Source organism: Ambystoma mexicanum, chromosome 12 (genome assembly GCF_040938575.1).
Source record: "Ambystoma mexicanum isolate Mex_15411 chromosome 12, UKY_AmexF1_1, whole genome shotgun sequence".
Classification (NCBI taxonomy): Eukaryota; Metazoa; Chordata; class Amphibia; order Caudata; family Ambystomatidae; genus Ambystoma; species Ambystoma mexicanum.
Window position 1 is genome coordinate 18968435 of NC_090936.1, and position 26826 is coordinate 18995260.

General features: G+C 45.2%; 1 protein-coding gene across 1 annotated transcript in view; it reads right to left on the minus strand.

Moving 5' to 3' along the window:
* Positions 1 to 26826, minus strand: part of TMEM243 (transmembrane protein 243) — a 46704-nt gene that overhangs the window by 15295 nt on the left and 4583 nt on the right. Inside the window, exon 2 of the mRNA XM_069627829.1 lies at positions 20811 to 21085. Coding sequence (XP_069483930.1) covers positions 20811 to 20915 — 105 coding nt within the window. The 5' untranslated portion in view covers positions 20916 to 21085. The remainder of the gene's footprint in view (positions 1 to 20810; positions 21086 to 26826) is intronic.

Genomic DNA, 26826 nt, shown 5'->3' on the forward strand with positions numbered 1-26826 from the left:
TCGTATGCCTTCTGCGCATCAAGGGTTGCCGCAGCTGCTGAGGCCTTGGGGGACAACCAGGATAGAACACTGAACAGGCGACGGATTCCCTGGCAAGAGAGCAAATGGCAGGAGGTGCAAACAATTAGCAGGAGAGTGCCAGAGTATGCTCACTCAAACTGACGTGATGGACGTGAAGCGGGCATATTCATGTTTTATTGGCCGAGATGCCAACAAATGTATCTTATTTGCAACAGCTGTGCAACAGAAGGGGAGGGTCACCCGCAGCTGCTATAAAATTGTATGTCCTTAAAAAGCTAAATTTACGTTCTATCATATGCACACGTACTATACTGACATGTTGTATTAACAGTTTTATTTTCGTTGTTGCAAATCTTACCAATTTCATCAAAACACACAAATATTACACCTGCACAACTGCCCTCAGAGCTTTAGGTCTGTTTGGCTGCTTCTTATCTACTAGAGGCATCCGAGTGTATGCTTACACTTTTATGCAAACCCTTATATTTTTCTTTATGCCATCTCACACACAACATTTATGTTACTACCACGGCCTCTTGAAATGCATATAGGTTATATCTGGTACTCGGATATGTTGGACTCTATGGGCTGCCGCCATTCCTTGATTGTTCCTTGGGAGGTGGAGGAGAGTCGGTTTTATACTATCTTTCTGCATTTATCACCCCCCTCCACCCACCACACACACACACACTTCACTTGGTACAGTATGTAGGTTAGGTATCGCAATTACCTTTTTGGAACCTATCCGATCTGCACTTCCTTTGGTATTTTCAGTGAGTTCTCCTTCCTCCCTCCAACCCCCACCCCAGCCCCCTGTTCCCTCCACATATCTAAAACCAGATGCAAAAGCTACATGCGAGTCAGTGAAACGGTCCTGTATCAAAAAACATCCATTGCTGGAGAATTGCTGCTGTCTAACTACTACGACATAGGTTTGACATGGGGAATAAGTAAGAGGACTGCAACTTACTAGCGCAGCTCCTGCGAACCCAGCGGAGAGCTTTCTCGGTCATCTGTGTATACATTGTATAAGTGTCCGTCCCATGGGCCACACCGTTCGGTTTACTTTGTTTGCAGGATTCCAGACATCGCTGCTGAAGAATTAAGCAGTGACCAGAACTTCACTTTGAATTTTAGTTTTCTCTGGCACCAACTCCATTAGAAGAAAGAAAATGTATTAAATCGCCATCCAATATTATTTTTCTACTTGATTGCAATGATTAGCTTTCTTCCATAGACATCAACAGAGCTGAAAGGTCTGAGGCTGGAGCCATCGGCTATGGACATCAATGGAATGTGGGCGAGGTTCAACGAGACTGGTCCGTTGACCACCCTGCTAGGGATCAGCAAGGGTAGTTTGGGAAACCCTGAGTTTACCTCGTACGGTTTCAGCAATCACCAACTTGCGGTGGCTCCCTGCCCTCTTAAACGTCATGCTGTCAATACCGAAGGTCAAGCAGGGAACCTGGTCAGTCTTGATCCCAAGGACTTCCTGAGAATATAAGAAGTGAAAGCGTAACTAGGTCGGAGGTCAATCACATAGCACAATCACTCCCAGCGGAGGTCATGGCTGTGCCAAAACTAGAAACAGGACGCAAGCATGTGTTCACTACGTTGGGATCCCCAGATATATTCGATAGTAATCTTGTTGAATATAAGCACAAACCTATCAGATCAGAATGACCTTGGTGGTCCAAAAATTAACGATAGGGCTGTGGCCAACCAGCGCGTTTCTATGTTTTCAGTGTGATGAATCTTACGCCTCTCTCACTGAAGCCCTGCCTAAAGTCTCCTCCAAGTTGGCGCTTCCAAACTTGGGGGCGGTGGTACTACATGAGGATCTCCTGGGTGGGGACTGGGCCCAGGGAAGTGAGGAGATTCCGTCGGACAAGACAGTATTTTTCTACAGATAGGCAGACCCTAAACACTGCCAAAAAAGTGTTATGGCTTACTGTCATTACAATGTCTCTCAACCTCATATTACACGGTGAACACTAAGGTTGGAACAACAAAGTGTACTATACCAAAAGAAACACTCTTTTTGGTATCTAAAATTAAATACCCTCCTCAATTACAAGGGTACACTACAAAAAATGTGTCTTCTCTGAACCATCTTTCTGTAAACAAGTTAAAACCCACAGCCCCTTTGTTAAAATTACTAAGGGAATTAAATCTACCCTTAAAAGTAATCAAGAAGTAGAAAGACCTAACTTTGATAAGACAAACTACATGTCCCAGAATCCTAGCGGGACTGAGACTAAGAAGAGGGCTGAAGGTGTGTGTAGATGTAGCAGTCATGCAATTAAGACTTATAGCCATTCCAGAAGTCAGTCAATTGAGGCTAATGGCTCACACCTGAAGCCACCTGTCAAACCTGTGGGGCATAAAAGGCTGCAGCAGGAGAGGAAAAGAGGAAGGAGCAGGAAGGGTGGTAGTGGTAGTAGTGCACAAGGTGCACAATTCACGAGGAAGTGGGAGCACAGAAGGGACGCCGGAACGTGGAAACAGCCGATTTCACCTGCAAGTTCCGAGAGGGTCTGGTGTTCTCAGAACCTGTATTGCAGAGGCTTCGCAGAGCAAGGCGTGCTAGAAGTGAGGTTTTCCCCATGTGACCACAATTGCTGTGATTGCAAAGCCATGATCTTGTGGGAACCCACGGCCGAGGCAGAAGGTAAGACGAGGGTTTCAGAAGCGAAGGAGACTCCCAATTATGGAGGCCAGACTGGAGACACCGTGCTGGAGAAGGGTGTGGGCCCCAAGTGAGCACAAAGAAGTAGTAATGGTTTCAATTTAATTCTAGCCCCTACAACTTGTATGGCCGACTAAGAACCCCTAGCTAACAAATTTTGTTTATTTTATGCTCTTCTCTCCCGAATTGACCTGATGAATTCCATATACACAATTGGTATGGACTTCTTTGCAATTATGAGATATATGGATGTCTTGTTTATTTCGAATTGCTTTTAATAATTTTCTGCTTTGTCATCATGAATTGAAATGTACAATATCGTGCCATGAATGACTAAACTAATTGTTTTGTGGCCCCTTTCTCCTTGGTTGCCCTGGTACCTTGGGTTTATATATGTACATTTTCAAATGTCTTGTACTACATTACTTTGCATGTACAAAAAACCTTGTAGCCTCAGTGGAAGGGCAAGTGCCCGAAACACGTGTCAGGCTACTCTAGCTTTCATTAAAAATTAGTATACCATTTTGGCTTTAATCAAATGTTGTTGCGCAGTGTGCTTGCAAAATTTGATTTTTGTTTACTTACCTGGCGGTAGATTTGGCAAATCCCGCCCCCCGCATCCACCTACAGCACCTCTCACCACACCTAATCCAACAGGTCATTGCGCGGAACCTCGTTTTTTCCCCCTTTTGCCAACCTGGTGTACATTTGAACACTGCCAAGCCTTTCTACTCTGGGCAGGACAGGGAGGGAGTCTAAAGAGACTCATCTCTGCTTGTGCATTATGCTCTTCCCCCGCTTGTGCATTATGCTCTTCCCCCGCTTGTGCATTATGCTCTTCCCCCGCTTGTGCATTATGCTCTTCCCCCGCTTGTGCATTATGCTCTTCCCCCGCTTGTGCATTATGCTCTTCCCCCGCTTGTGCATTATGCTCTTCCCCTGCTTGGTCACAGGGCATGTTAGATGCACGAGATGCTGCAAGAGGAAGGGAATGCCTTTCTGAATAAGGGGATGCCATCGGACATGTGCTATGCACAACCCTGGCACCACCAAACGCAAGCCATTTTGCAAAAGGGCCAAAATGCGTGTGTCCATGGTATCTTTATATTTGTGAAATGGACCCAGCACAAAATGTGTTTTTTCACTACATTTGGGTTAGCAGTTGGCACTTGCAATCATGGAACACATTTCTCAGGTCCTAAACTCTTGTACTAAATTAAGCAATGATGATCAATGTGATCTATTAATACCCATAGAATGTATTTCAGTCCGCTTCATTCCTCGGATTCCTGCCTGCTTGAGGACAAAAGAGCCCTTTCTGCTGAAGAAACTGTGCATATTTACACCCGTCTGTGCCAAGGTATTTGCAATGACGGAGGCCCAACCATGACCTACTTCAATCGTGTTATCACCATCCCTGCTGCATATCAGAACTAGACTTTTGTGCATTTTTTTAAAAACACATTAGCACTGCTGGCAATCAGACATGTGAAGGCTCTATTGAATATGGTTCAAAATAGCTAACATTAAGTCCTCCAAAGCAGAAAGGTTTCAGGCAGGTCTGAATCGCCATAGGCCATCAATACAGTTTATAGCTAAACGTTAATAAGAAGGTTTGCTATTCCTTGAATTAAAAGAAAAAAAATAGTATTATAAAGGACATTTCTTTTTTAAAATTGCAAACTTTGTATGGTTGGTTCCTGCTTTTCTGAAGGCAACCCACAGAACAGCAATCAAAGAAATTAAAATTATATTTCTGTACACCCTTATAGGCGACTACCGGTTAAGATGGATTTCTAGAATCTGGTCTGGTGGGCAGATCTTTAGGAGGCCATCCTAGTAATAGGGAACAGAGAACTCAGAGGTTAGCCAAAACCCAATCAAGGTAAAGATGGAGAACATTCAAGGCTACTCTGGGGGGAGTGCGAGTGAGCGGGGTCAGGCATCCACAAAGAGGCCACTCAGTGAAGCAAACAATTTCACTTAGACCGGAATGTATAAAAATACAAATAATGATTCTGTGCCTTAAACACACAATAAAAAAGATTTAGAATAAAAATAAAAAAATAAAAAAATCAAATGAGCAGGTGATATTTTCGAACAATACTCAAACATAAACATGTATACACTCACCATAGCTTCTTAAAAATCATTTAAATGACTATCAATTTCAGAGGTCAGTGAATTAATCCAATAAAGATGGAACCATGTCCCAAGTGAATTTCCTTAACTTCAGCAGTCCAATCCCTAAGAAGAATGCGGTTAAGCGCCCAAATGTCACTGGTGCTACAATGCTTCCCCCCAGAATGTATCTGTAACAGTTAAGTTACTTATATTGGTGATGGATTCAAGTAAGATATTTAACAATGATACTATGCAAGTAAATTGTGTTCTTCTTTCAGACAATACTACTGTGATGAATTGTGAAAATGTGTCCCTTCTCCCAAGGGAGAGACCCTCCTGTAAGCCTAGGGAGGTGAGCCCACTCTGCAATACACTCCCAAGGGGCAGAGGCAAGCGGGACCTCACCGGAAGAGACTCCCCTTTGAGGACAAGGACTCCTATTCTCAGGAGGAACTCCCCAGAGAACCGTTCTAGATAACACCTGTGTATCTTCAGGGAGACAACACCTTTGAAGAACAAGTTAAAATGGGTTACTGCAACCTGACATAGAAAAGATCAATTTAAATTCCCATTCTAATGGGATGAACAAGAGGCCCTGTAGTGGCAAAGAGAACCAAATGGAGGAAGATTAGAAGGAATGGCTTCATATGCAGGAGAAGCCCTCGAGCTAGGTCATCCCAGAAAGGGGAGGAGTCTGGGGAAGTGAAAAAACAGCCCACGAGATTCAAAGAAGACTAACGCTGACTACGAGGAGCTGAGGCAAGACGTGCAGCGTTCTGCAGTCATACAGAGCCCTGACCTGTCGGGCGTGCTGCGGGCGAAAGCAAGAAATGCAGCTCGGAAGGAAGCAGTGGCACAGCATCACAAGGAGATGAGAAGGGGAGGCACAGTAGTGGCATGACCATGGGAGGTTCATGGTGGACCAGCAGTCCAATTAACTACGAAACACCATTCGCATACAGCCACCCCGAGGCGAGAAGAAACACAAGATAACAGAACGCCAACCAGAAAAAAAAACACGGAAAGAGAAACTGGCCCATGGACGCCTGGAAGAGAGAAAATGAAACCTGTCCTGATCCCGTGAAGAACCCAGTGACGTTAACCCTCAACGCGGAAGGTAAAGGGGCTAACGGGAGACCCGGGGAAGGGAGTCTGGATCATTACTGAACTACTCATACTCAACACAGTCTAAAGAGTAAAGACATAATACAAGTGGATGAAAAATCAGTATTGGACTGCTCCTCATCACAGTCACAAGAGTAAAGCTATAATAAGAGTGAATGGAAATCATTACCAGAATACTCACACTCTTCACAGTATAGAGAGTGAAGACACAAGTGATTGAGAATCATTACTGGAAGGCTCATACTCGTCACGGTTACGAGAACAGAGTCATAAGAGCGAATGAGAATAATTTTTTTAATGTTCACCCTTGTAATTATCATGAGAAAGAAAACTTAAGGGGGACTGCAAATTATTATAATAAAGCTCTTACTTGTCACAGTCCTAGGAGAGGACACAGTCCTGGAAAGCACATATTAATCTGTCTAGAGAGAGAGAACATCTGTGTAGAGAGAGAGAGAAAATATAAGTAGTTAAAAGAAACCTGCAAGACAAAAGTATTGAAAATGATCCAATTGATTGTAAAGCAGATCAAGAAGGTCCGACGGACAGAGGCATTTAACAAGGATTCAATCTTTGTGACAATATCTCAAGAAGCCGAGGATGAAAGGATCAAGGAAAATAAACTATTCAGAAATATCCAGAGGGGGGGGAACTAATTATTGGAAAAACAACCCAGGGAAAGAGAAGAGCAATCATATGGACACGCAGGAGAATAAACCCAAAATCAAGAACACATTAAATTAACTGTTTGAACTAGCAAAAGTCATTACTAGAGACGATCTAGAGATAGTCTACTGAAGAGTGGGCCGAGAGACAAGCCAAAAAACCTCAGGAGAAGGGACACCTTCTCCCATCTTTAAGTTAAGAGTAGTGGTAGGGTCAGCTAGGTTGGAGTTGAACAGTGGGCAGTTGTTCATTTTCAGTCATTCACTGACAACTGACAAGCACTGTAGTTAGTTTTGTTAGGTTAGGAAGTCTTATGGTATAGTGAAAAGATGGACCGTATCTATATTCTTTAATACAATGAGTAGAATGTCTAATCAGAGTCTGTGTCCTTCATCTGACCTACCACACTACTCAAGTTTGACAACCAAATGATAGTGGAATGGAATGTTAGGATACAAAAGGGACTGGTTCCCAATATTATCCTATGGAGGACAGTGGGAGACAAATGCTTTACGTTTTCATACCCCCTCTGACTCATTTTCCCAGATGACTTGATGGGTCGCTGGAGGTTGAATTTCCCACTGTTGGTTCCAGTGAGAGGTGCCTCGGAGCTGCTGGTGCAAGGATTCCTCCGGTCAGGTCCAGTTGAAGATGCAATCCCTGGGGATAAAGATATGCAAGATTCACTGATGCAGCCCTCTTCAGGACACTTCACTGGATGGGGGATCAGGGGGTGAGAAAAGAGTACCAGCAACGGCCACCACACAAAAATGGCGGCAGGCATCCTTCAAGTCGCGGTTGAGGAAGATTCTCTAGTGCAGGATTCCTTGAGGCTGGGATGCCGACATTCATAGGGAAGGCGATTTGTACCACAGCTGGCGAGCACTGCAATTCCAGATGCAACCGCAGAACGGCAACGCTTCTGGTGAGGAAGCACACAAGAGAGCTGGTCAGTTCAACGTGGGTTGTCCAGGCACACTTCCGAAAGCCCCAGACAGCTGGATCCCTGAGAAGGCATGGAGACTAGTTGGTCCCACTAGTCTAGGACCTGAAGCACCGTTCAGGATCTTCAGCGATCAGGTAGTCCAACACAGCTTCTCCGGGCCAAAAGTAGACGGGATGCCAGGCCTCTTCTTTAGATATTCAGTCGGCTGTTCTCTACAAGGGATTCTTGGCTCCAACGCGATCTGAAGAAATGACTGCAAAAGTCCTCTTATTCTAAATTCAGTGTGGAAGCAAGTCCAGACCCACCAATGGTAAGGATCTGCACCATTTAAACAGCCAGAAGGCGTCCAATCAGGCACCAATATGGGTTTCACTCATGCACCAGAGCCAGACTTTCTGGCACCACAGATGTGGAGTGGGACCAGACAGTCCCACCCACTTCCTGGGCAACACACACAGGCAGCTGTGTGACCTTATATGGGATTTCCTGACATGGCAAGGCAGGATAAAGTCCAAAATACAATATGGCCAAAGAACAAGAGAAAAATCTTTTGACCCTGCCATTTTAAAAAGGCACTAGCCACGTTCAGTAGCCACAGACGATAAACACAAATGTGCACACTAGAAATAACGCAAAAATGGTAAATCTATCTGCTGCCACAAGCTTATCTTGAGGCACATATAAATGTAACCAAAAATTCAAAGGGTAAAAAGCTAGGGTGATACCAAAGTATCCCCATAATAGTTCTATGTCATTTCATTGCCAGTCATTTTTTAACCCCTTATCTGCCCTTTCCCACGCTGCTCCAACATTTCAATGACATTTTTCATAATAGGGAACTTGTAAAAAAGGCAGTCGTAAAAATAACTGTAGATGAAACGACAGTATACCTGCAGTGCATTGTAAGATGCTGTGTGCAGGGTTAAAAAGTTTAAAACATGTAAAAGATAAAAGGGAAACAGTTTCCCAGTACTGACTGATCAGTTTCCCCATAACAAACGGCCAAACGGCCAGGGAAGTGTAGCTGAAGGCTTTACTTCCCCTCAAAAACTAACAGGTTCAAAAACAAAGCAAAACGATTGAGGGTCGGGGGCGTGGCTAACTAGCCATAGAGTAGGACGTGCCTCTGTGTCCAGCTCTTGTTGATCCGGCACTTATCCTTGAAATTACACTTGAAAAATGCTATGCGGGTCCTGTCAATGAAGATATGGACGTCGGAACACATGCTCTGTAAGTATCCTTGAAAGCGAGCACATTGCAACTGAGGATTACGAGATAATGGAACATTGAAGAGGCAGCCGTGGGGACGAACTGCTGCCAAGATGGCGTACAACAAAGGAAGCGGTTCTTGCAACCTCGAGGGGAATCGAAGGCAGCTGATAGACACGGACCGCGATAGAAGCTAGTCGCTGGATCGAATGCTCCTGAACCTTGCTTTTATGTAAAGCGATATCGTGGCGCGCCCGGACACGAGCGAGCTGAAAGATTTGAAAAATTGCAACTGTATCCGTGTCACGGAGGACGAACGCCGAATGCTTGTGCTGCTTTCAACTGTTGTTTAAAGCAATATCGGGGCGGCGCTCCCGGGCGCGAGCGAACTGTATGCTGGATGCTTGCAACTGTATTCATGTCACGGAGGACAAACGGGCAATGCCTGTGTAAATCCCAGCTGCTACATTAAGCAACACCGTAGTGGAGCCCCCAGACGCGAGCGGACCAAACGAGCGAACCGAACGAGTGCAACTGTGTTGCAAAGAAGACAAGAGCCGGAGGCTCGCACAGTTCCCAGCCGCTCACAACAAAGGCTGTAAATGAGGAACGTTATAAGAAACTACAGGAATAGTGGGCTATCAGTGGAAGACTGTTTGCATAAGTGCAGAGCACACGGAACCGGCGTGCTGTGGTTGAATTCCACTGGACAAGGCTGCCACTTGAGCTGACTGAATATTTCCACGTTTTATTGGAGTGCATGATAAGCAAGGATTGGCAGGCTATTGACTCGGAGCGCTGCTGGGAAGAAGTGCCACATGAGATGCTGGGAAATGAACGGATGAGAAGCACCGGAAAAGCCTGCCCTTTCACAATACAGCCCAGGAACTGACCCCTCCCATTGCCTTAGTGCTCAGTAAAATACGGACCGGTACGCTGTACTGCTGTGACACTGCGGGAAAGGAGCACAACGGGAAGCGCAGGGTTTATTAAGCGCATGAAGCGCACTGGAGAGCCTACCCTTCGTGACAGGGGCTCAGGAACTGAGGTAACGCTGTAGGCCTTGTAAGAGTCTAGGGCCTGCAGAGAGAGGACACAAATTCCATGCAGAAGCGCTGCCAGAGGACAAACACTTGTGCAGCCTGGCATCCCGGTGCCAGGTGCAAAACCACTGTTGTAGGAGAAGTTGAAAGTGTACACTGGCCCCAGAAAGTAAGCTGTGGAAACAGGGACAGTGGTGTCCTAAGAAAAGAAGTGGGAGCATTGGGCCAAAGCTGGGGATAACAGCCGTGAGTGGTGCTAAGGTGGAGGTGGAGGCTCCCAAGCGTTGCACGTAAGAACCCGGGAGGCTAGGAGACTACGCTAAGGTTGCGTGGTCTCTAGGACGCAGTGGGACGTGTGATACGTGGGAGGACACAGCCCACTCTGAACTTGGAGCGCAGCATACATAGGCGAGCGCCAGGGCTCCTCTAGGACGGCTGCCTATACCCGGAGAGGTGCACTGGTGTCGAGCTTACATAGAACAGCAGGATCGTGCACCTGAGGCCAGTCAACCTCGGGTGCATAACGAAGCATGCAAGATGTTGGGGCATGGGACTGTGAGTAAAAGCAAGAATAAGCAATCCACGATGGAAGCATTCGCCAAAACACAACAATCTCCAACGTCCAAAGACCTGGCAGCACCGGGGGAAGAGCGCTGAAGCGACTGACAAACATCAGATACTAACAGCCATAACGGAGCTGTGAGACTCATGGGGGACAGCGATGTCGGACCTGCGCACTTCCCTGGAGGCCAAAATAGACGCAGTAGGCATAGAAGTTACCCTGCTGAGGCAAGACGTTAGGGGAATGGCAGAGAGAACGAGCAGCTTGGAGAGTGCGGTGAAAATCAACACGGACACCAGCACTAGCAACGTAAAGGAGATCCACATACTCAAACAACAGGTAACTAATCTGGAGACTCGAGCGGAGGAGGCGGAACGGAGAGCGAGGAGGAACAACATTCGTGTGGTGGGACTGCCGGAGGGAGAGGAAGGACAAGACCCGACAGACTACATTGAGAATCTGTTCTTACAAGAAATAGGTGCTGAAAAACTCTTGCAGGGGTTTGCGGTGGAGCGTGCGCACAGAGCCCTCATGAAGAGGCCACAACCGGGGGCTCCCCCCCGGCCCATAATAGCGAAAATATTGAACTACAAGGATCGTGAGAAGATTTTGGAATACTTTCGCAAAGGAGGAACCATTGAGAGGGCGTTGTGCACCATCACGGCATATCCAGATTACACAATGCTGGTCCAAAGGCAGCGATACAGCTATGTGGCGATCAAAAGAAGGCTACGTGCGGTGGGGATCAAATATATGCTGCTGTATCCCGCGAAACTAAAAGTGATACATAAGAACAAGATGTTTGTTTTCCACACGCCCGAGGAAGCGACGACCTGGCTAGACCTTCAGGGTTGTCCGGAACAGGAGGCGGATCGAGCGCAAGAGTAAGACGATAAGTGGCTGGGACATTACATGTAGCGTGACATGATGTGCAGTGGGTATCCATTAGAACTGTGGGTGATGGCTATGGCTGAGGGGTATCACTGGGTACGGATGGCACTTGAAGTAGATCCCATGGACTTGGGCGGACACAAGGACTTGAATATAGCAAATTGCATATATATGTGGTACTTGTACAGTTACGTGTGTAGAGTTTATAGCAAACACGAGCGGCAGGACGTGAGCACCCTATCCCCCCATATTAGTCCTAGTAGGCTAGCCAGTAGGGCGGCCTTACCCCGCAGAGCATCGAGTACAGGCGGGAGCCAGAAAAGTGCTAGATGCGGGGAAGCCCGAGATCCAGGGATGGAGCTGGGCAACAGTTGGGGAGGGTGTTGGGGGGGTTGGGAGGGAGAATGAGGGGTGGGAAGCGTGGGGAGTTGGGTGTGGTTGGGTGGGATAAGGGGAAGGGAGGGGTGTGTGCAGTTAAAGGAAGTTTGAACTGGGATACGAGCCTAAATAGACAAAAACGGATACGAGTAGTGGATTGCGCGGTCGGGGTGGGAGAGGAAATCATAAGCCATGGGGGACCTTAAAATAATCATGTGGAATGTTAGGGGTCTAAACAGTTATTTGAAGAGAAATAAGGTCATGCTATACTTGCGAAGACAAAAGATAGACATTGCGCTATTACAAGAGGCCCATTTGACAAAAGAGAGACTGGGAATGATTAAGAAGAAATGGAAAGGAGTGGTGGTGGGTTCAACATACTCAGTTTATGCCAGAGGGGTCCTTATCTGGGTGGCCCGGCATGTCCCCTTTCATGTGTTACAGGAAACTGCTGAAGCGGACGGGAGAATGGTCATACTCAGGGGCCTGGCAGAGAACAGAGAGATAAGTATAATTAATACATACGCTCCCAATCATAATACAGCAATGTATTTCAGAACCCTGAGTGCTTCATGATTTTGACCTGATTGATGTATGGAGAATGAAGCACCCTGCAAGAAGACAGTACTCGCACTACTCGGCCCCGCAACAGCTGTCCACTAGACAAGACTATGTCTTGGTTACGTCAGGCCTAATAACAGAAATGGTGTGGGTGGAATATAAAGCGAGAGTCCTGTCGGACCACTCGCCCTTGATTGTTAGCTGGCAATACTGCCCTCCAAGAGCAAGGATCCCGACGTGGCGGCTCTGAGCGGAAGCACTTAAAGATCCTGGGTTCAAAGAAGAGGTAAGGGAGGAGATCATAAATTACTTTGAGGAGAACACGGGTAGTGTAGATTCAGCGTGTACGTTGCGGGAGGCCTTTAAAGTAGTATTGAGAGGCGTGGCCATAGCAAAGTCCCAAAGCTTGCAAGGCGGTATCCTGGCTAATTTACAAGAGGCTGAGAGGGAGTTGGAAAAAGCACAAAGGGAGGATGGCGATACTGGTTCGAATGCGGAGCAGATACTTCAGCTTCAACAGACGTGCGGAGAGCATTGAGATAGGGTTGTGTAAACTGAATTATAAGAAATACATAGAGAGGCAGCACGCGGGTGGGGACAAGACTGGAAGGCTTCTGGCGTGGTTATATAAGAGCGAAAGCCCCAGACCCACCATCAGGGCAATAACAAGGGATGACGGCAGCGTAGCGGACACCCAGGAGGGAGTTAATCAGGAATTTGCCACGTATTACAGAGAACTGTATGGGGATGTTGAGGAGGATAATCAAGAGAGGATAAAAGAAACACTCGAAGATATAGGCCTGCCCAGGATAAGTGCTGAAGAGAGGGAAGAGTTGGATGCACCAATCACGTTAGAGGAGCTAGAAGCGGTGGTGAGACAATTGCCTACTAGTAAAACCCCAGGGGCGGACGGGTTTCCGAGCGAGTTTTATAAAGCATACATGGCAGAGGTGCTCCCTCCGATGCTGAATATGCTAAATGAAGCGTTTGAGATGGGACAGCTGCCAGAGTCGCTAAGGGAAGCAATTATAATTCCGCTCCCTAAACCAAATAAGCCTGGGCACAGCTGTGGCTCCTACAGACCACTATCAATGCTGAATGAAGACAGCAAGATATTAACAGCCGTTTTGGCAAGCAGACTGCGAAGAGTCATAGACAAACTCATACACCCGGATCAGACGGGTTATGTTCCAAACAGGAACATAACTCACAATCACAGGCGACTCCACCGAGTCATTGAATGGGCCGGGGGGAATGAGGGTGATATGGCAGTAGTGTCCTTGGATGCGGTAAAGGCCTTCGATTCTGTCAAATGGCCATGGCTGCTGTCGACTCTGGTGGAATATGGGATGGGGCCCGGATATGTAGGATGGGCAAAGAGGCTATACAGTGCGCCGCTCGCTAGAGTTAAGACGGGAGCTGTTATTTCAGAGAGATGGCGGTTAGGCAGAGGTACCAGGCAGGGATGCCCATGGTCCCCCATGTTATACATATTGGCATTGGAGCCTTTGGCTATATACCTCAGACAGCAGTATGACACCATAGGCATCGAAGTGGGTGGGGAGCGACACTTGATCTCTCTATATGCAGACGACATGTTATTGTATCTGAAGCACCCGGAGGAGAATCTCCAGTATATCTTGGAGGTTGTGGATCGGTATGCGGGACTGTCTGGAATAGCTGTGAATCCTCAGAAGTCTGATTTTCCCATTGGGCAACTATAAGGGACTCCCCGTAGAACAGCTGCCGATATTGCAAGCCCCTTGGCCGGTTGATACCTTTCGGTACCTTGGGGTAGATGTATATCATACAGTTGAACAAGAACATAAGCACAACACGGTGGTAGCCGTGGGGAAACTAGAGAACAGTATGCAATTTTGGGGGAAGCTGCCGCTAGCTATGATGGGGCGTAGTGCAATGCTTAAGATGGTGGTTTTGCCCAGACTCCTGCATTATTTCGGAAACATTCCACACCTCATACCTGGGAAGTTTTTTGCCAAGCTTAATAGTATATGCAGGGACTTTTTATGGCAAGGAACTAGGTGCAGGATGGCATTGTGGAAACTGCAAAACTTTTACGAAAAAGGGGGGATACGGCTCCCCAACTATGAGGCCTACTATATAGCGGGCCAACTGCAGTACGTTGCTAAATGGCTCTTGGATGAAAGTACCCCTGAATCCAGATTGTTTAGCGCAGACTGTGCCCCATTTTACTTAAAGGAAGTGATCTGGTTATCTGAAAGAGAAATGCAGGGGCGCCCCAAAATGATGCTTGGGTGGAGGATTTGGCGCCGCGAGTGCAGGATGATGGAAATCCCGGCCCCGTGCTCCCCGCAAATACCGCTGGTGGCACTGGCTAAGGGGTATGTGCAACTGCGGAGGATGATTAGAAACCACTGGGAATCAGTGGGGTTGGCAACTGTGGGAGATGTTTGGCGGGAGGGAGCCATCATAAGTTTTGAGGAGTTGGGTGAGGAAATAGGTCTACACGTAGGTCAATATATTATATATCATAGATTGGCGCGGGAACTTAAGAAGACTTGGCCCGAAACTATTCTCGAAGCAGAGCCGGATGGTATTGTAGACGTTATTTATGACATAGCAGAGGGAGGGCACGAAATTTCAAGATTGTATGACATGCTGATGCTTAGGATTGGTAAAGAACCAACGCAACTTCGATTAGATTGGGAAGCTGAGGTGGGAGCCCCGATGGAAGATGGGATGTGGGAACGGGCTTTGTGGTATCATCAGAAGGTGTCGAGAAATGCTAGGTTGAAACAAATACAATTATATATTACGCATAGGGCGTTCATGACACCTCTGAGGATATCAAGGTTTAAAAATGCAGGCAGACAAGCATGTCCCAAGGGTGATGAAGAACAGGCTGACATGACACACATGTTTTGGTCCTGCCCGGTGGTTGGGGCTTCTGGAGCGAGATAGCGGCGAAACTGGCAGATAAAGGAGTCACACTGGTTGTAGAGTCAGCCTGGGCCTGCCTATTGGGGGGGTTCCCTAGATCGCAGAAACTGAAGCATGTTAACAAATTGAAGGACTTGGCATATGTGCTGGCTAAGAGGAGGATTGCCATGGGGTGGAAGGCTTGTCATAAACCACAGGTGGAGATATGGTGGAAGGAATTGCAAAAGTGGGCGGAAGCAGAGACTATGGTATGGCAGGAGTCCAGTATGATGGGAGGGGGGTGAAGAGGTGGGAACCCTGTTGGCTTGGAAATCACTGATAGCGAAATTGTTTGGAACGATGCCAGATTTGGCAGATTCCAATGGAGAACGAACCCCACTGCGCGGCGTGAACACAGAGTAAACAGACTTGACGTGCTTGTAGGGGGGGGGTGGGTTGGGGGGAGCGGAGATCAAATTGTATAATGTACACATTCGAAACTGTATTGTGGCATCTTGTACTGTATATTTGGTCTGTATTGTTTTGTTGGTTGAAATATAATTAAAAAAAGTTTTTAAAAAAAAATTTAAAAAAAAAAGATTGAGGGTCCATAGAAACAATTGATTGATTGATGTTTTATTTCTATCGCACTCGTACACAAGTGTTTCAGAGCGCGACAAGGCAAGGGAGGGGAATAGGGGAGAACAAAACAGCGATCTTACTAGGCCCAGTGACATTGAGAACGCGCAAGTGCATGGGAGAGAGGGGAGGGGAAAAGTGCATGGAAGGGGGGAAGAGGTGGAAAGCGCGAAGCAGAGGAGAAAGAGATAAATAACAATAAATAAATAATAAAGGCAACAAACAGTGGTAATGCAGCCAGCAATTTGCAAGTGCTAGGTTTAAGGCAGCAAACAGGGTAGGTCTGATAAGTGCAGGAAGAAAAGGGGGGGGGTGGGGCTGTATGGGTACAGATACAGACCCCAGTGCAAGGGGTGGCCCGGAGGCAGTGCGGGAGAGTGGCAAGATGAGCAGGTACCTGGGCCCAAAAGACAGAGGGTGGCCAGGTGCACGGTGCCAAGGGAGAACAGATCAGCAAGGGAGAGGGGGAGCGAAGGCAGAAGAAAAGAGGAAGGTCTTGAGGTGCTTCCGGAACCGGAGATGGTTCTCCTCAAGAGGGAATGTTGCTAAATGAGAAATCTTTACCAACACTAAACAGAATAGCTTACTGTAAATGCGGCACTGAATTATGTTTCTAAGTATTAAAAAGGTAACCATTCTATTCTACTGCCTGGCACCTGATAAATCTTTGACATCTACCTGCACGAACGCTGTAAAGAAATCTATGCACACTAGTGAAACATTCTGGTGTACTGTTCGTTCACTGATGGAGGAGAAAACATTTGCATTATATGAGGAGCAATTTAGATTTCTTCAAAACAAATTTAAAATAGGTCATCAGTATATCCTGAAAATTACATGTACACTTCTAGTGCCACCCACCAATAAAACAACATCTAATCATAGCAGATTTATTTTGAAATTGTTTTTATTATATAACAGTGCAAATGTATGAACAGTAGATGACAATCAGCATACACTAGGGGACAGATGGACTGCTGGTTAGTGGTACAAACCAGTTATATCGAAAGGCATACAATTTGGTGCGATGTAGCAGATAATGCATGCAGTTAATTATGGTGACAATGTTGGACATACAAAATGAATCAAAAGCCAGACTCGGGGTTATCTCAGCAAGATAGTGACAGAGAGAAATCCAGTAGACCCCTTTCAGACTTCACTCACCTCTCTGTTTTCTCTCACCTCCCTGGCTTTATGTATGCTGTCTGACTTACTCGGCCCAGTAAGGAGGGTGTGCTGATTTAAAGGGGCAAGATCGTCTCGTCTCAGAGAATGATCTCCCAGTTTTGACAATTCAGGTCTTCAGATATTTGAGCACATCCCATGTATGCCATGATGCGTTTAGCTGGAGCGAGTCAGTCCCTCACCGGAACGTAAGTCCTTGTTCCAAAGGGGGGGGGGGGGGAAGTTTCTCCCGGTGAGATCCCACTCTAGGGAGAGTATTGCGGAGCGGGCTCATCTCGCTAGTCTCTTGTGGGCTTGTCACAGGACCATTCAGCCACTTACATGCAATTAATCCTTTCACTACCAAACAACTCTCCCCAAGTACAGACATTGCAGGGGACCGTGAGGGCTAGTTTTAAATGTTAGTAAATGTGCTCATTAACCTTAAAGCAGAACGTGCAGAGTCCAGCAGTGCCAAACTACATGTAAAAAAAAGAATCTGTTTGCTCAGTTATGCACTTGCGAAAATATTGAGGGTGACTTGAGATGACCAATGGTAGTTAATTTAGGCATATTTTGCATACTTACCAATTTACCGGTGACGTGACCACATGCAAATCTTAACATAGTGTGGCATGGCTAGACTGTGTCCAATTGCGCTAGGTTCTAAGGTTTATAGTTTACCAGCAGCAAGGCGCGAGAGATACGTGGTAACCCGTATACCACTCGAAACTAAGTAGAGAAAAAATAAAACCCCTTGCACTTTGCGCTTGGTAAATGCAGCTTGACAACATGTAGAGCCTGGCTGCTCTTTTGCACAAGAAAAACTGGACTTAATAAGCCCAGTTAAGTTTTATGACTTAACTCAAGCATTATTAAAAACGAATAATCGTTCATCAAACATGTTGTAGAGCTGCAGTTAAAGTGCGAAGTGCAAGGGGTTGTCTTCTTTCTCTACTTAACATATTATGTGGTTGTTTTTACTATCAAGATTGAAGACCTGTTAAAGCTAAATGTACAAGAGAAAATCCCACAAAAACAGCTTCCCCCCTTTGAGGCTAGAAGGTGGTTTCTATCACCCACCTTGACGTATACACAGACACTGTTCAACGTAATTCAATAGTCAAACCCATGGTTATCAAAGCTAACATTCATATTTTAATATTTATACACATATAAAACATACTTCTAATGAAACACAATTCATCTAAAAAGACAGCAATGATTCACACAACCAAAGCACCATTTCATCTTTGGTATATATGCATCAAGACACAATTTTACAGAAACAATAAATTCAACACCCTTCATTTTTGTGTCTTCAAACCAGCTCCTTTTTAAAGGGACAAAGGAGCTGGTTTGATAAAACAAAAATGAGGGGTGTTGAATTTATTGTTTCTGTAAAATTGTGTCTTGATGCATATATACCAAAGATGAAATGGTGCTTTGATTGTGTGAATCATTACTGTCTTTTTAGATGAATTGTGTTTCATTAGAAATATGTTTTATATGTGTATAAATATTAAAATATGAATGTTTGCTTTGATAACCATGGGTTTGACTATTGAATTATGTTGAACAGTGTCTATGTGTATATGTCAGTGATAGAAACCACCTTCTAGCCTCAAAGAGAGGAAGCTGTTTTTGTGGGATTTTCTCTTGTACATTTAAATTTCAGTCCTCACCCACACGGCCCCTAAAGGGAGGACAAATACAGCTCTATATAGCTGGGGGAGCTGTTAAAGAAAGCAACAAACAACAGGTATTTGTAAAGCTAAAATGTTTGGCTTGTGTGTATGCATTAACCAGACACGGCCACAATGGTTCTACCTGGTCATCAGTAGGCAAGAGCGGGAAAATGGTGCAAGTATGTGGGTAGGTGTTGTTTGTCAGTGCCTGGCAAATGGCCAATACCTATGCACAAACCAAAACATTTGACACGCTTGTTTAACAAGACTTCAATGCAAGGATGTACATACTGCTTTATAGGTCAAGTGGTTGAAGGCACACTAGATTAAGACATTTTTATTACATCAGGTGCTTCTTTCCAGCTACAATCAAGCCATTAACTTTAAAAAGAAAACTGCTTAGAAATAACACCTGTGGGCTCTATTAAGCATACAGTCTGATGACCCAGCTCCAACAGATCCCAAGAGGCTGTGTATTCTGGACAGGAAGGAGCAGGCAGGGAGTCGATGGGAGTAGCCATTGGAATTAGTGTGGTCAATGAGTGGGTAAAAAAGCAAACGCAACCCACAAGTGTGTCCCTCCTCATATTCCATCTCATTCCCATCTGTATCCCTATGAAATAGTTTCTGCGATTAGGTAGTGCTAAACCAAGAGTGGCTTGTGTAATAGTTTTTTTTTTTTTTTAAACAACAAACAATCCCCACACAGAGCCATTGTTTTGTACAAGAATGAGAATAATTGAGGCGGGGTCAGAACAATTACTTTTAAAGTAATTCTCCAGCTATACAAACGCCACAAAATGGCAGTGTATCTGAAGGACGTCACTAAAATTAACAGTCAATGCAAAATAAGAGGGATCATCGCTTGTAATATTCGAATACAGTATTTCTAAAAGCAAAATTGCTTCGTGCGCCTGTGTATTTCAAGGGATTTTCACAGCAACGGTCATTAGTATTGGCATGTTCAGGGTAAATGGAACCCTTTTAATATCAAGGTTAAAGGTACAGAACCAGAATATTTGCAGACTACCACGTATGCAAGCCTTTACCGCCTCATTAAGTACTAAAGTCCCTTTTACTCTCTCACGCACCACATCTAGTGGCTAAGATGGGTTTATGGGGCGGTACAATCAATTGGCATCTGTGAGGAATTCATGATATCAAAAGTAAGAACGCAACACAGAGCAAATGTTTGTCAATGCCCCAAGGAATGAACACTTTCCTGGACATATCTGGCTCCGAGCAGCTCTCCCTGCTCTGGCTTCTAGGTACCATCCAGCATGGCCAGCTCGCGCTCCGATTGCTTGGTACTTAGGTAGGGTTCCTCTGCCGGACTCAGCTTTGCAGCCTCCTTCCTGCATTCCCAAGAGCAACTACCTTCTCCCACTCAGCAGTCTTCTTTTATATACCTGTGAATTGGTAATTGGCTGCAGGTGTTGGGTCAGGGTTGGGTCTGTTTGACTCTGCCTGCCTCTATTAGTGGGACAGTCTACTGTCAGAGTGCGATAAGCAGAGGACAGACTATCAGTGTGTTTTCATTTTGTAATCTTGATACTCTTAGACCCTCTCTTCCTCGTCTCAGCCTTTTGGTGTTCTAGTAGAGGAATGGAATTATGGGAATTGTAGTGTCCTATGAAAGGGAAAGAAAAATAGGGTAGATTTTTGTCATAAAAGGGGGTTTTGGTTACAAGGTTGCTGAGAAGTGGATTTCACGGAAGGAGAGGTAAAATTTGCATTGGGGTTTTGGGATGGTTTTGGGATGGTCTTGGTTTCCCCTGATGGTACAGTCTCCTTTTCCGTAAGGAAAAAGGATTGGGGTAGGACGGGACTCTGATGACAATATTCCACAAAGACAGAGGGGTTGTCTGGTAGGGGTGTGTGCAAAAAAAAAATTTAAAAATAATAATTTTAAAAAATTCAAACAAATGTTTAGGATACTGCGCCTCGCCCAATGACGCTCCTCCTCTGGCCACCCGAAGAAAGGATCCCTGGGGTGAACAACCTCAGCTTTCCCGCATATCTTACACACAGGAACACACTGGGGGCTGATTCAAAAAGAAGTTACAATCATGATTAACTTCTAGAAAGATAAGATTGCCCGCAACCTTTTTCCTCAATCTAAAATTATATGAAAAGGCTAAATTGCGACCAAACACTAGCAAGGATTCATAATTGAGCTTAGCATAAAAGATCAAGTTCTTACCCTTGCTGAAGTTTCTCCAAACAAGGGTCGGTTGTCAAGTCCCCCCGTGCCATACGTCCTGGTCGTGTAGTCCTCCATTATGAAGGGCGCCGTTTCAGTATTCATGAAAGAGGCAAAGCACAGAGATGCATCGAGATGCTTTTAAGCCCAAGATGCAGCCAGGCCTTTTTTACTCAAGGATCCACATACTTGCTGTGTCGGCCACGAGTGTTGGCTCACTGCCCAGAAGCTGGGGTTTAAAGTGCTCCACTTTGGTCTTCATCTGGAGAGTCTCTCTGCGGTGGGGAGAAGGAATCAATCACTAAATATTTCAGCTTCAAAAAGTTCCATCATCTGCCTGAGAAAAACGTACTTTGTTGTACTTAACCCTACCCTGCGCCCCCCTTTACTAAAATCTTTAACAGTGATATTGTGTTTGAAACAAACTGAATACGCCCTCTTCATAACGACAATTCCGTGTGAATTTTAAAGGAAAAAAAAGGGGTCACATTAGCAAGTTCATCTAACCCGTTTTTTTACAAACTACAGATGGAAGAAGTGACAGACTGATTTTGTAACATGAAAATAAAAATGGTGCCAAAACTAAAATTTGCGTCTTCCATGCTAAGGGTTTTACCCAAAACAGTCCTCTACCACTTTCACTTCTTCATCCAGAGATAAAAACACACACCCAAAAAACAAAATCCCCCGAAGGAACAGTGCCGAGTGAGGAGGAGCCTCGCGCACAGGTGCAAGTTTTCATAAAGCAACAAAGAAAAAAAACTGAGTACAGAAATCATTTGTGTTTCTAACTATTCATTGTCAAAACTTATTTATTTGCGTGTCTGGAGAGCCAGACCAAACAAAGATGAGACAAATGGCGAGGCCAGACAACGCGCACAAGCTTTACAGCAGCAGGTTAACGAATAATTAATTTGTTGTTACGGTGCATGATCACCAAAAAACTAGAGACTTGTGCAGAAGACTGCTTTATAAATAACACTGGCAGGTACCTTGAGTGCAAAGTTTGATGGTAAGGCTTGATTAAAGTGAGCTCAAAGAGTTCCCATGAGAAGGTGTTTTGCGTGGAGAGGAACGAGAACCGGGTGGGAATGGCCATAGTGATTAGAATGGGCATGGGTGGGAAAATAACCAAACACCACCTACAAGCTGAGAGTCCCTCCTCATATGCCATTGCAATGGGGTAAACAATGTCAGGACGGAGGCGTAGCCAAACAGGCATCAATTTGGTTTCCGAATAGGACCGTGGAGCCAACGTTCAAGTACAGTCTCTCGATTCTATGGCCAAATGCCCAAGTTCCAAAGCTTCAGATGATGCCACCCTCCGACCACAGGCACCATTACCAGTTTCTTGTGCCACACGCCTACCAGCAATACAGAATATATTACTCACATGCTTCAAACCGTGCACTCGCCAATGGCGAGTAAGAATAGATGCATTGTGTCCATGTGGAGAACTAAGGTGGTGAAAGCTTTTATACACGGCTAGTAACTTGCGCTTTGAAATTGTAACCCTTTAGACACCTTAGACTGTTGCCAGTAGGAATGTGTTGGGCCCACACCCACCACTGCCGCTTCAGCACTCGTCACACTTAAGTCATCCTCACCCCCAGCCAAGAGTCGGCCACAAACTGCCGAGTCTTGGCCTCTCCAAGTAATACTGATTCCTTCCAGGGTCTACGTATGCGCCCCTACCCCCCTCATTCCCCCCCCCCCCCAAGAAGGATATTAGTAACTATTCTCTCCTCGATAGTCTCTGGTCATGGCCAGGAGCTGGGATTATAGCCTCCAGTCAGCTCTCTCCAGCCTTCTCCCAGCCATTAGTTATGGCTCTCAGTAAGCCGGGTATCGTTTGGGACCTTCAACTGCACCATCATCCTTACTTCCCCACTCTCTAGATCCATCTGTTAGTATTTATATTATAAAGCATGTAAAAAGTGGCCTAATAATGCATGGGATTGTATGGGCTATTTGTCAATTAGTTGCGTGTCACAGGATTGGCTGGGGTTTCTTTGACCCACAATGCTTCAGCAATGCTGGTCACCCTACCCACAGGTTTTGGTCTCCTACAGCCTATTTAATTGTTTGATTCTCAATGAGGACCTTGAAGTATTTTTTTCCCTTGCTTCAGCAGATCCACAAACCACTAATCTACTCTGCTGCGCACCCTCTGTACTCAATGCTTTCCTGCGGCTATCTACACACAGCCCACAAGGGGGCCTAACCCTCAAAGCCTACCCGTCTTTGGTGTCTAGTCGTCTGTGATATCGGCAGATATTGAAACGGGTAAAGAAGGCAGACTCTGGGCGGACCATGCACCACCTACAGATGTTGCATTACTTGGCAGGCTGCTCTTCCTGGACCCCCCCTTCTTCACATCAACATTGCTCAGTAGGTGGCTGGCACGCAAGAGAATACCTTCCACTGCGCAAAGCTAGCCTAAATTTCAGCTCATTTATTATGACCTACTTTATTTTGTTTTTCCCAACTAGTACATACCCAGCAGCGATGTGATTCAGAATCTTGCTTCTGGAACAAATATAACGATGAAAGAAAACAGTCTTATGCTACACTTGTCATTCTTCTGCCCTCTTTATGCGCATCCCCGTCAGCGCTTTGTGATTCCAATTCTCAAATCTGAGAATTTCAGACATCGTAAACCTGCCTTTGTTTTCCTGTTAAAGGAAGAGACACTATTTATAGCGTGTTCTTTGCTGGGATTTTTCAACATTGCTTTGAGAATTAGAGGGACCTTACTGAAGAGTACGCCAATAGGGGTCAACATGGCAGACTTGGAATGCCTACTAACGTTTACATCCATGTATATATATTGTTATAACATGTTTAAAGTTTTTTAATTGCATTATTGATTAATTCTAGGGATGCTATAGTTATTGTACTGTAAGTTTGATGGCATTTGTTTTCTGTTCAATGCAAGTGTGTGTGTTTGTATCAATGAATCGAATAGGATAAACTTTGTTGCTATGTACCGTAAACTCCATGTAGGTTAAGCAAACTCCTAATACCAGAACCCTCATGGCTTCAGTTTACTATTAGTAAAGTACTGCACGCAAGTAATTACCCCAACGATCCATCATTTTTTTTAAAACCACGTTAATAAATAATCGTTAATAAATAATATACACATCTTTATGAAACAGCGTGCTCAGCAATCAGTAAAACCTTTGTTACACAGAAGCCACAGAAAAAAAACCACCAGCCAAACGTCCTCTACATCATTATGTATTGCAGGGCAGCTGGCGGTCGCCTCACTATAGTTAAGATAAAATGTATTTGTAGCAACAAAGGTACAGCACAGGCAGCAGTGCAAGTTTTATTTCCCCATTCTATATGCAGGCTTCCCTCCCACGTAATTTATAATGCACTAATAGGAACAAAGCACAACAGGTTCAGTATGAGCATCAGAGGTGCAGGGTTCCGACCCATGGGACTGCGACAGCACATTCAACATTAATACGCTTCCCTCACACAGAAACCAGCAGTTCAAGCTTCCTGGTAGTGGTCCAGCACAACCACTCTCATGCCAAACTCCTCTTACCAACAGATACCATTTTAAGACTGGGCTCCAGAAACCGCAAAGACTGCTGTTTTCTCTTCGGAAACACCACTCTATCCCCAACATGCCATTGTTTGGCAGGTGGTGGCATCAAAAATATGGTACATATTTTGTGGTAGTGACCCAGATACTTGTACTTCTTTCTGGACTCCACACACACTAGAGTATGATAGCTATTAAGGTCTGCTTATAAGCAATCACATTCTACTGAGTAGAGTTTTACTACTGCCCCAGCCAGTTTATTTAAACTGCCAGGAACACTTTAGAGGATTGGAAGGCATGTTGTGGCATTGTTTGGTTGGGCCTGGTAAGAAATGTGGTGAGATTTCCCACCACCTCTATATTCTCCTGTCTCCATTTCAGTTTTTCTGTCAGCCTGTCCTTTACTGACAATTCTCTTCAAAGCGTTTTTGCAACTGTGTGCTACAACAGTGTTGCTTCTTTACACCATTGCAATAACAAAGGCTACAATTAACCAGCTCGGTCTCACTCATTTTATTGACTGCGGAGCAAAAGAAAAAAGGTGCAGCCCTGCCATAATTCAAGAATGTGCTTGCATGTTGCACACAAGATCTCAGAACATCAAGTAGTAAAAGTGTAGGTTGTGCAGCACAATAGTAATTTATATTTAAAAGCAGCACTGCCCATGTTCTTCACCCAAGATCCCCACCGAGAAGCAGCTGTGATGAAACACCTTGTAAGTCATGGTGTGCCATTCTTGCTCACTCAGCAGAAACCATTTTGAATTATTGTACTCCAAGTGTTTTTCTCCACATTATAAATATTCACACCTACAAGTACCAGAAAGTAGAATTAAGTGAACCTAGCATAAGAGTCAGGACTGTGTGATCATTTCACACTTGTAAACAGAAAAATCAGAGATTATTAACTGCCCTACTATACTACTTTCCGTATGCCCTACAGTCTGGAAGAGGGTGTGTGATGAAGCCACAGAGAGGAGTCTGGAAGAGGGTGTGTGATGAAGTCAGAGAGTGGAGTCTTGAAGAGGGTGATATTGATATTTTATTTCTATTACGCTCATACACAAGTGTTCCAGAGCGCAAGTGTAGACCAGTGTTAGGCAGAATCCTGTGCAGTTCCCTTAGGGAGCACTACAGAAGATTAAGACCACAGGTATAAGCAATACATCCCTTTTAGTATCAGTCTGCACAACAAAGATTTAGTTGGTAGCTGTGGCTAAGCAGTCAGACGTATCTCAAGAGGGAGATGAGCAGTATTCAGGGTTTACACAATAGGGCTACAGTGCTATGACAGAAGGAAACACTGACCAAAGCTTTGTATTAAAAAGAATATATATATTTATTTTACACACTTCTAGTTCAACACATTATTCACAGTTAATAAAGCAAGTTAAAATCAGTCAAGAAAAGTATACACAACTCCCTAGTTAAATTGTAGACAAGTTTGAGCAAGCGTGAAAACTGAGCAAAATGGCACAGTGAAAACCAAACACAAATGGCACTCTAGCAATTTCTCACAAGGGGGGTGTGTGATGAAGCCACAGATTGATTGATTGATATTTTATTTCTATTGCGCTCGTAAACAAGTGTTTCAGAGCGCAACAAGGCAAGGGAGGGGAACAGGGGAGAACAAAACAGCAATCTTACTAGGCCCAGTGACATTGAGAACGAGCAAGTGCATGGGAGAGGGGGAGAGGAAAAGTGCATGGAAGGTGGAGGGGTGGAAAGTGCGAAGCAGAGGAGAAATAGATAAATAACAATAAATAAATAATAAAGGCAACAAACAGTGGTAATGCAGCCAGCAATTTGCAAATGCTAGGTTTAAGGCAGCAGACAGGGTAGGTCTGATAAGTGCAGGAAGAAAAGGGGGGGCTGTATGGGTACAGACACAGACCCCAGTGCAAGGGGTGGCCCGGAGGCAGCCTGGAAGAGGGTGTGTGATGAAGCCACAGAGGAGCCTGGAAGAGGGTGCGCTGATAAAGCCACAGAGAGGCAGCCTGGAAGAGGGTGTGTGATGAGGCCACAGAGAGGCAGCCTGGAAGAGGGTTTGTTTGTTTTTATTATTTATAATGCGCGAGCGTACCCGGGGGTATCAGGGCGCAGCCTTTACAAGAATATTCGCAGCTTGGTTACAGTACAAAGAATATACATAATACAGGAATAACTACACCAGTGTTATATACAAATCAGTGGTAGGCCTACAGGCCATTATATACAGGTAAGCAAGGCACACAAGCAGGTAAGCAGGAAGGCACATGTAGTTACAGTTTGTACAGGTGGTGCTGGGCACTTCATGGTCTTAGTGGGTCTCGCTTTTCAACCATGAGATTACCAGTGAGCGGAAATTCTGGTAGGGCATGTCAATTCTAAGGTTTGGAGGCAAGGAGTTCCACAACAAGGCAGCTTTTACCGGGAAGCTGTTACCCCCTATGGTGGCCCGGTTGAAGTGGGGAACAGT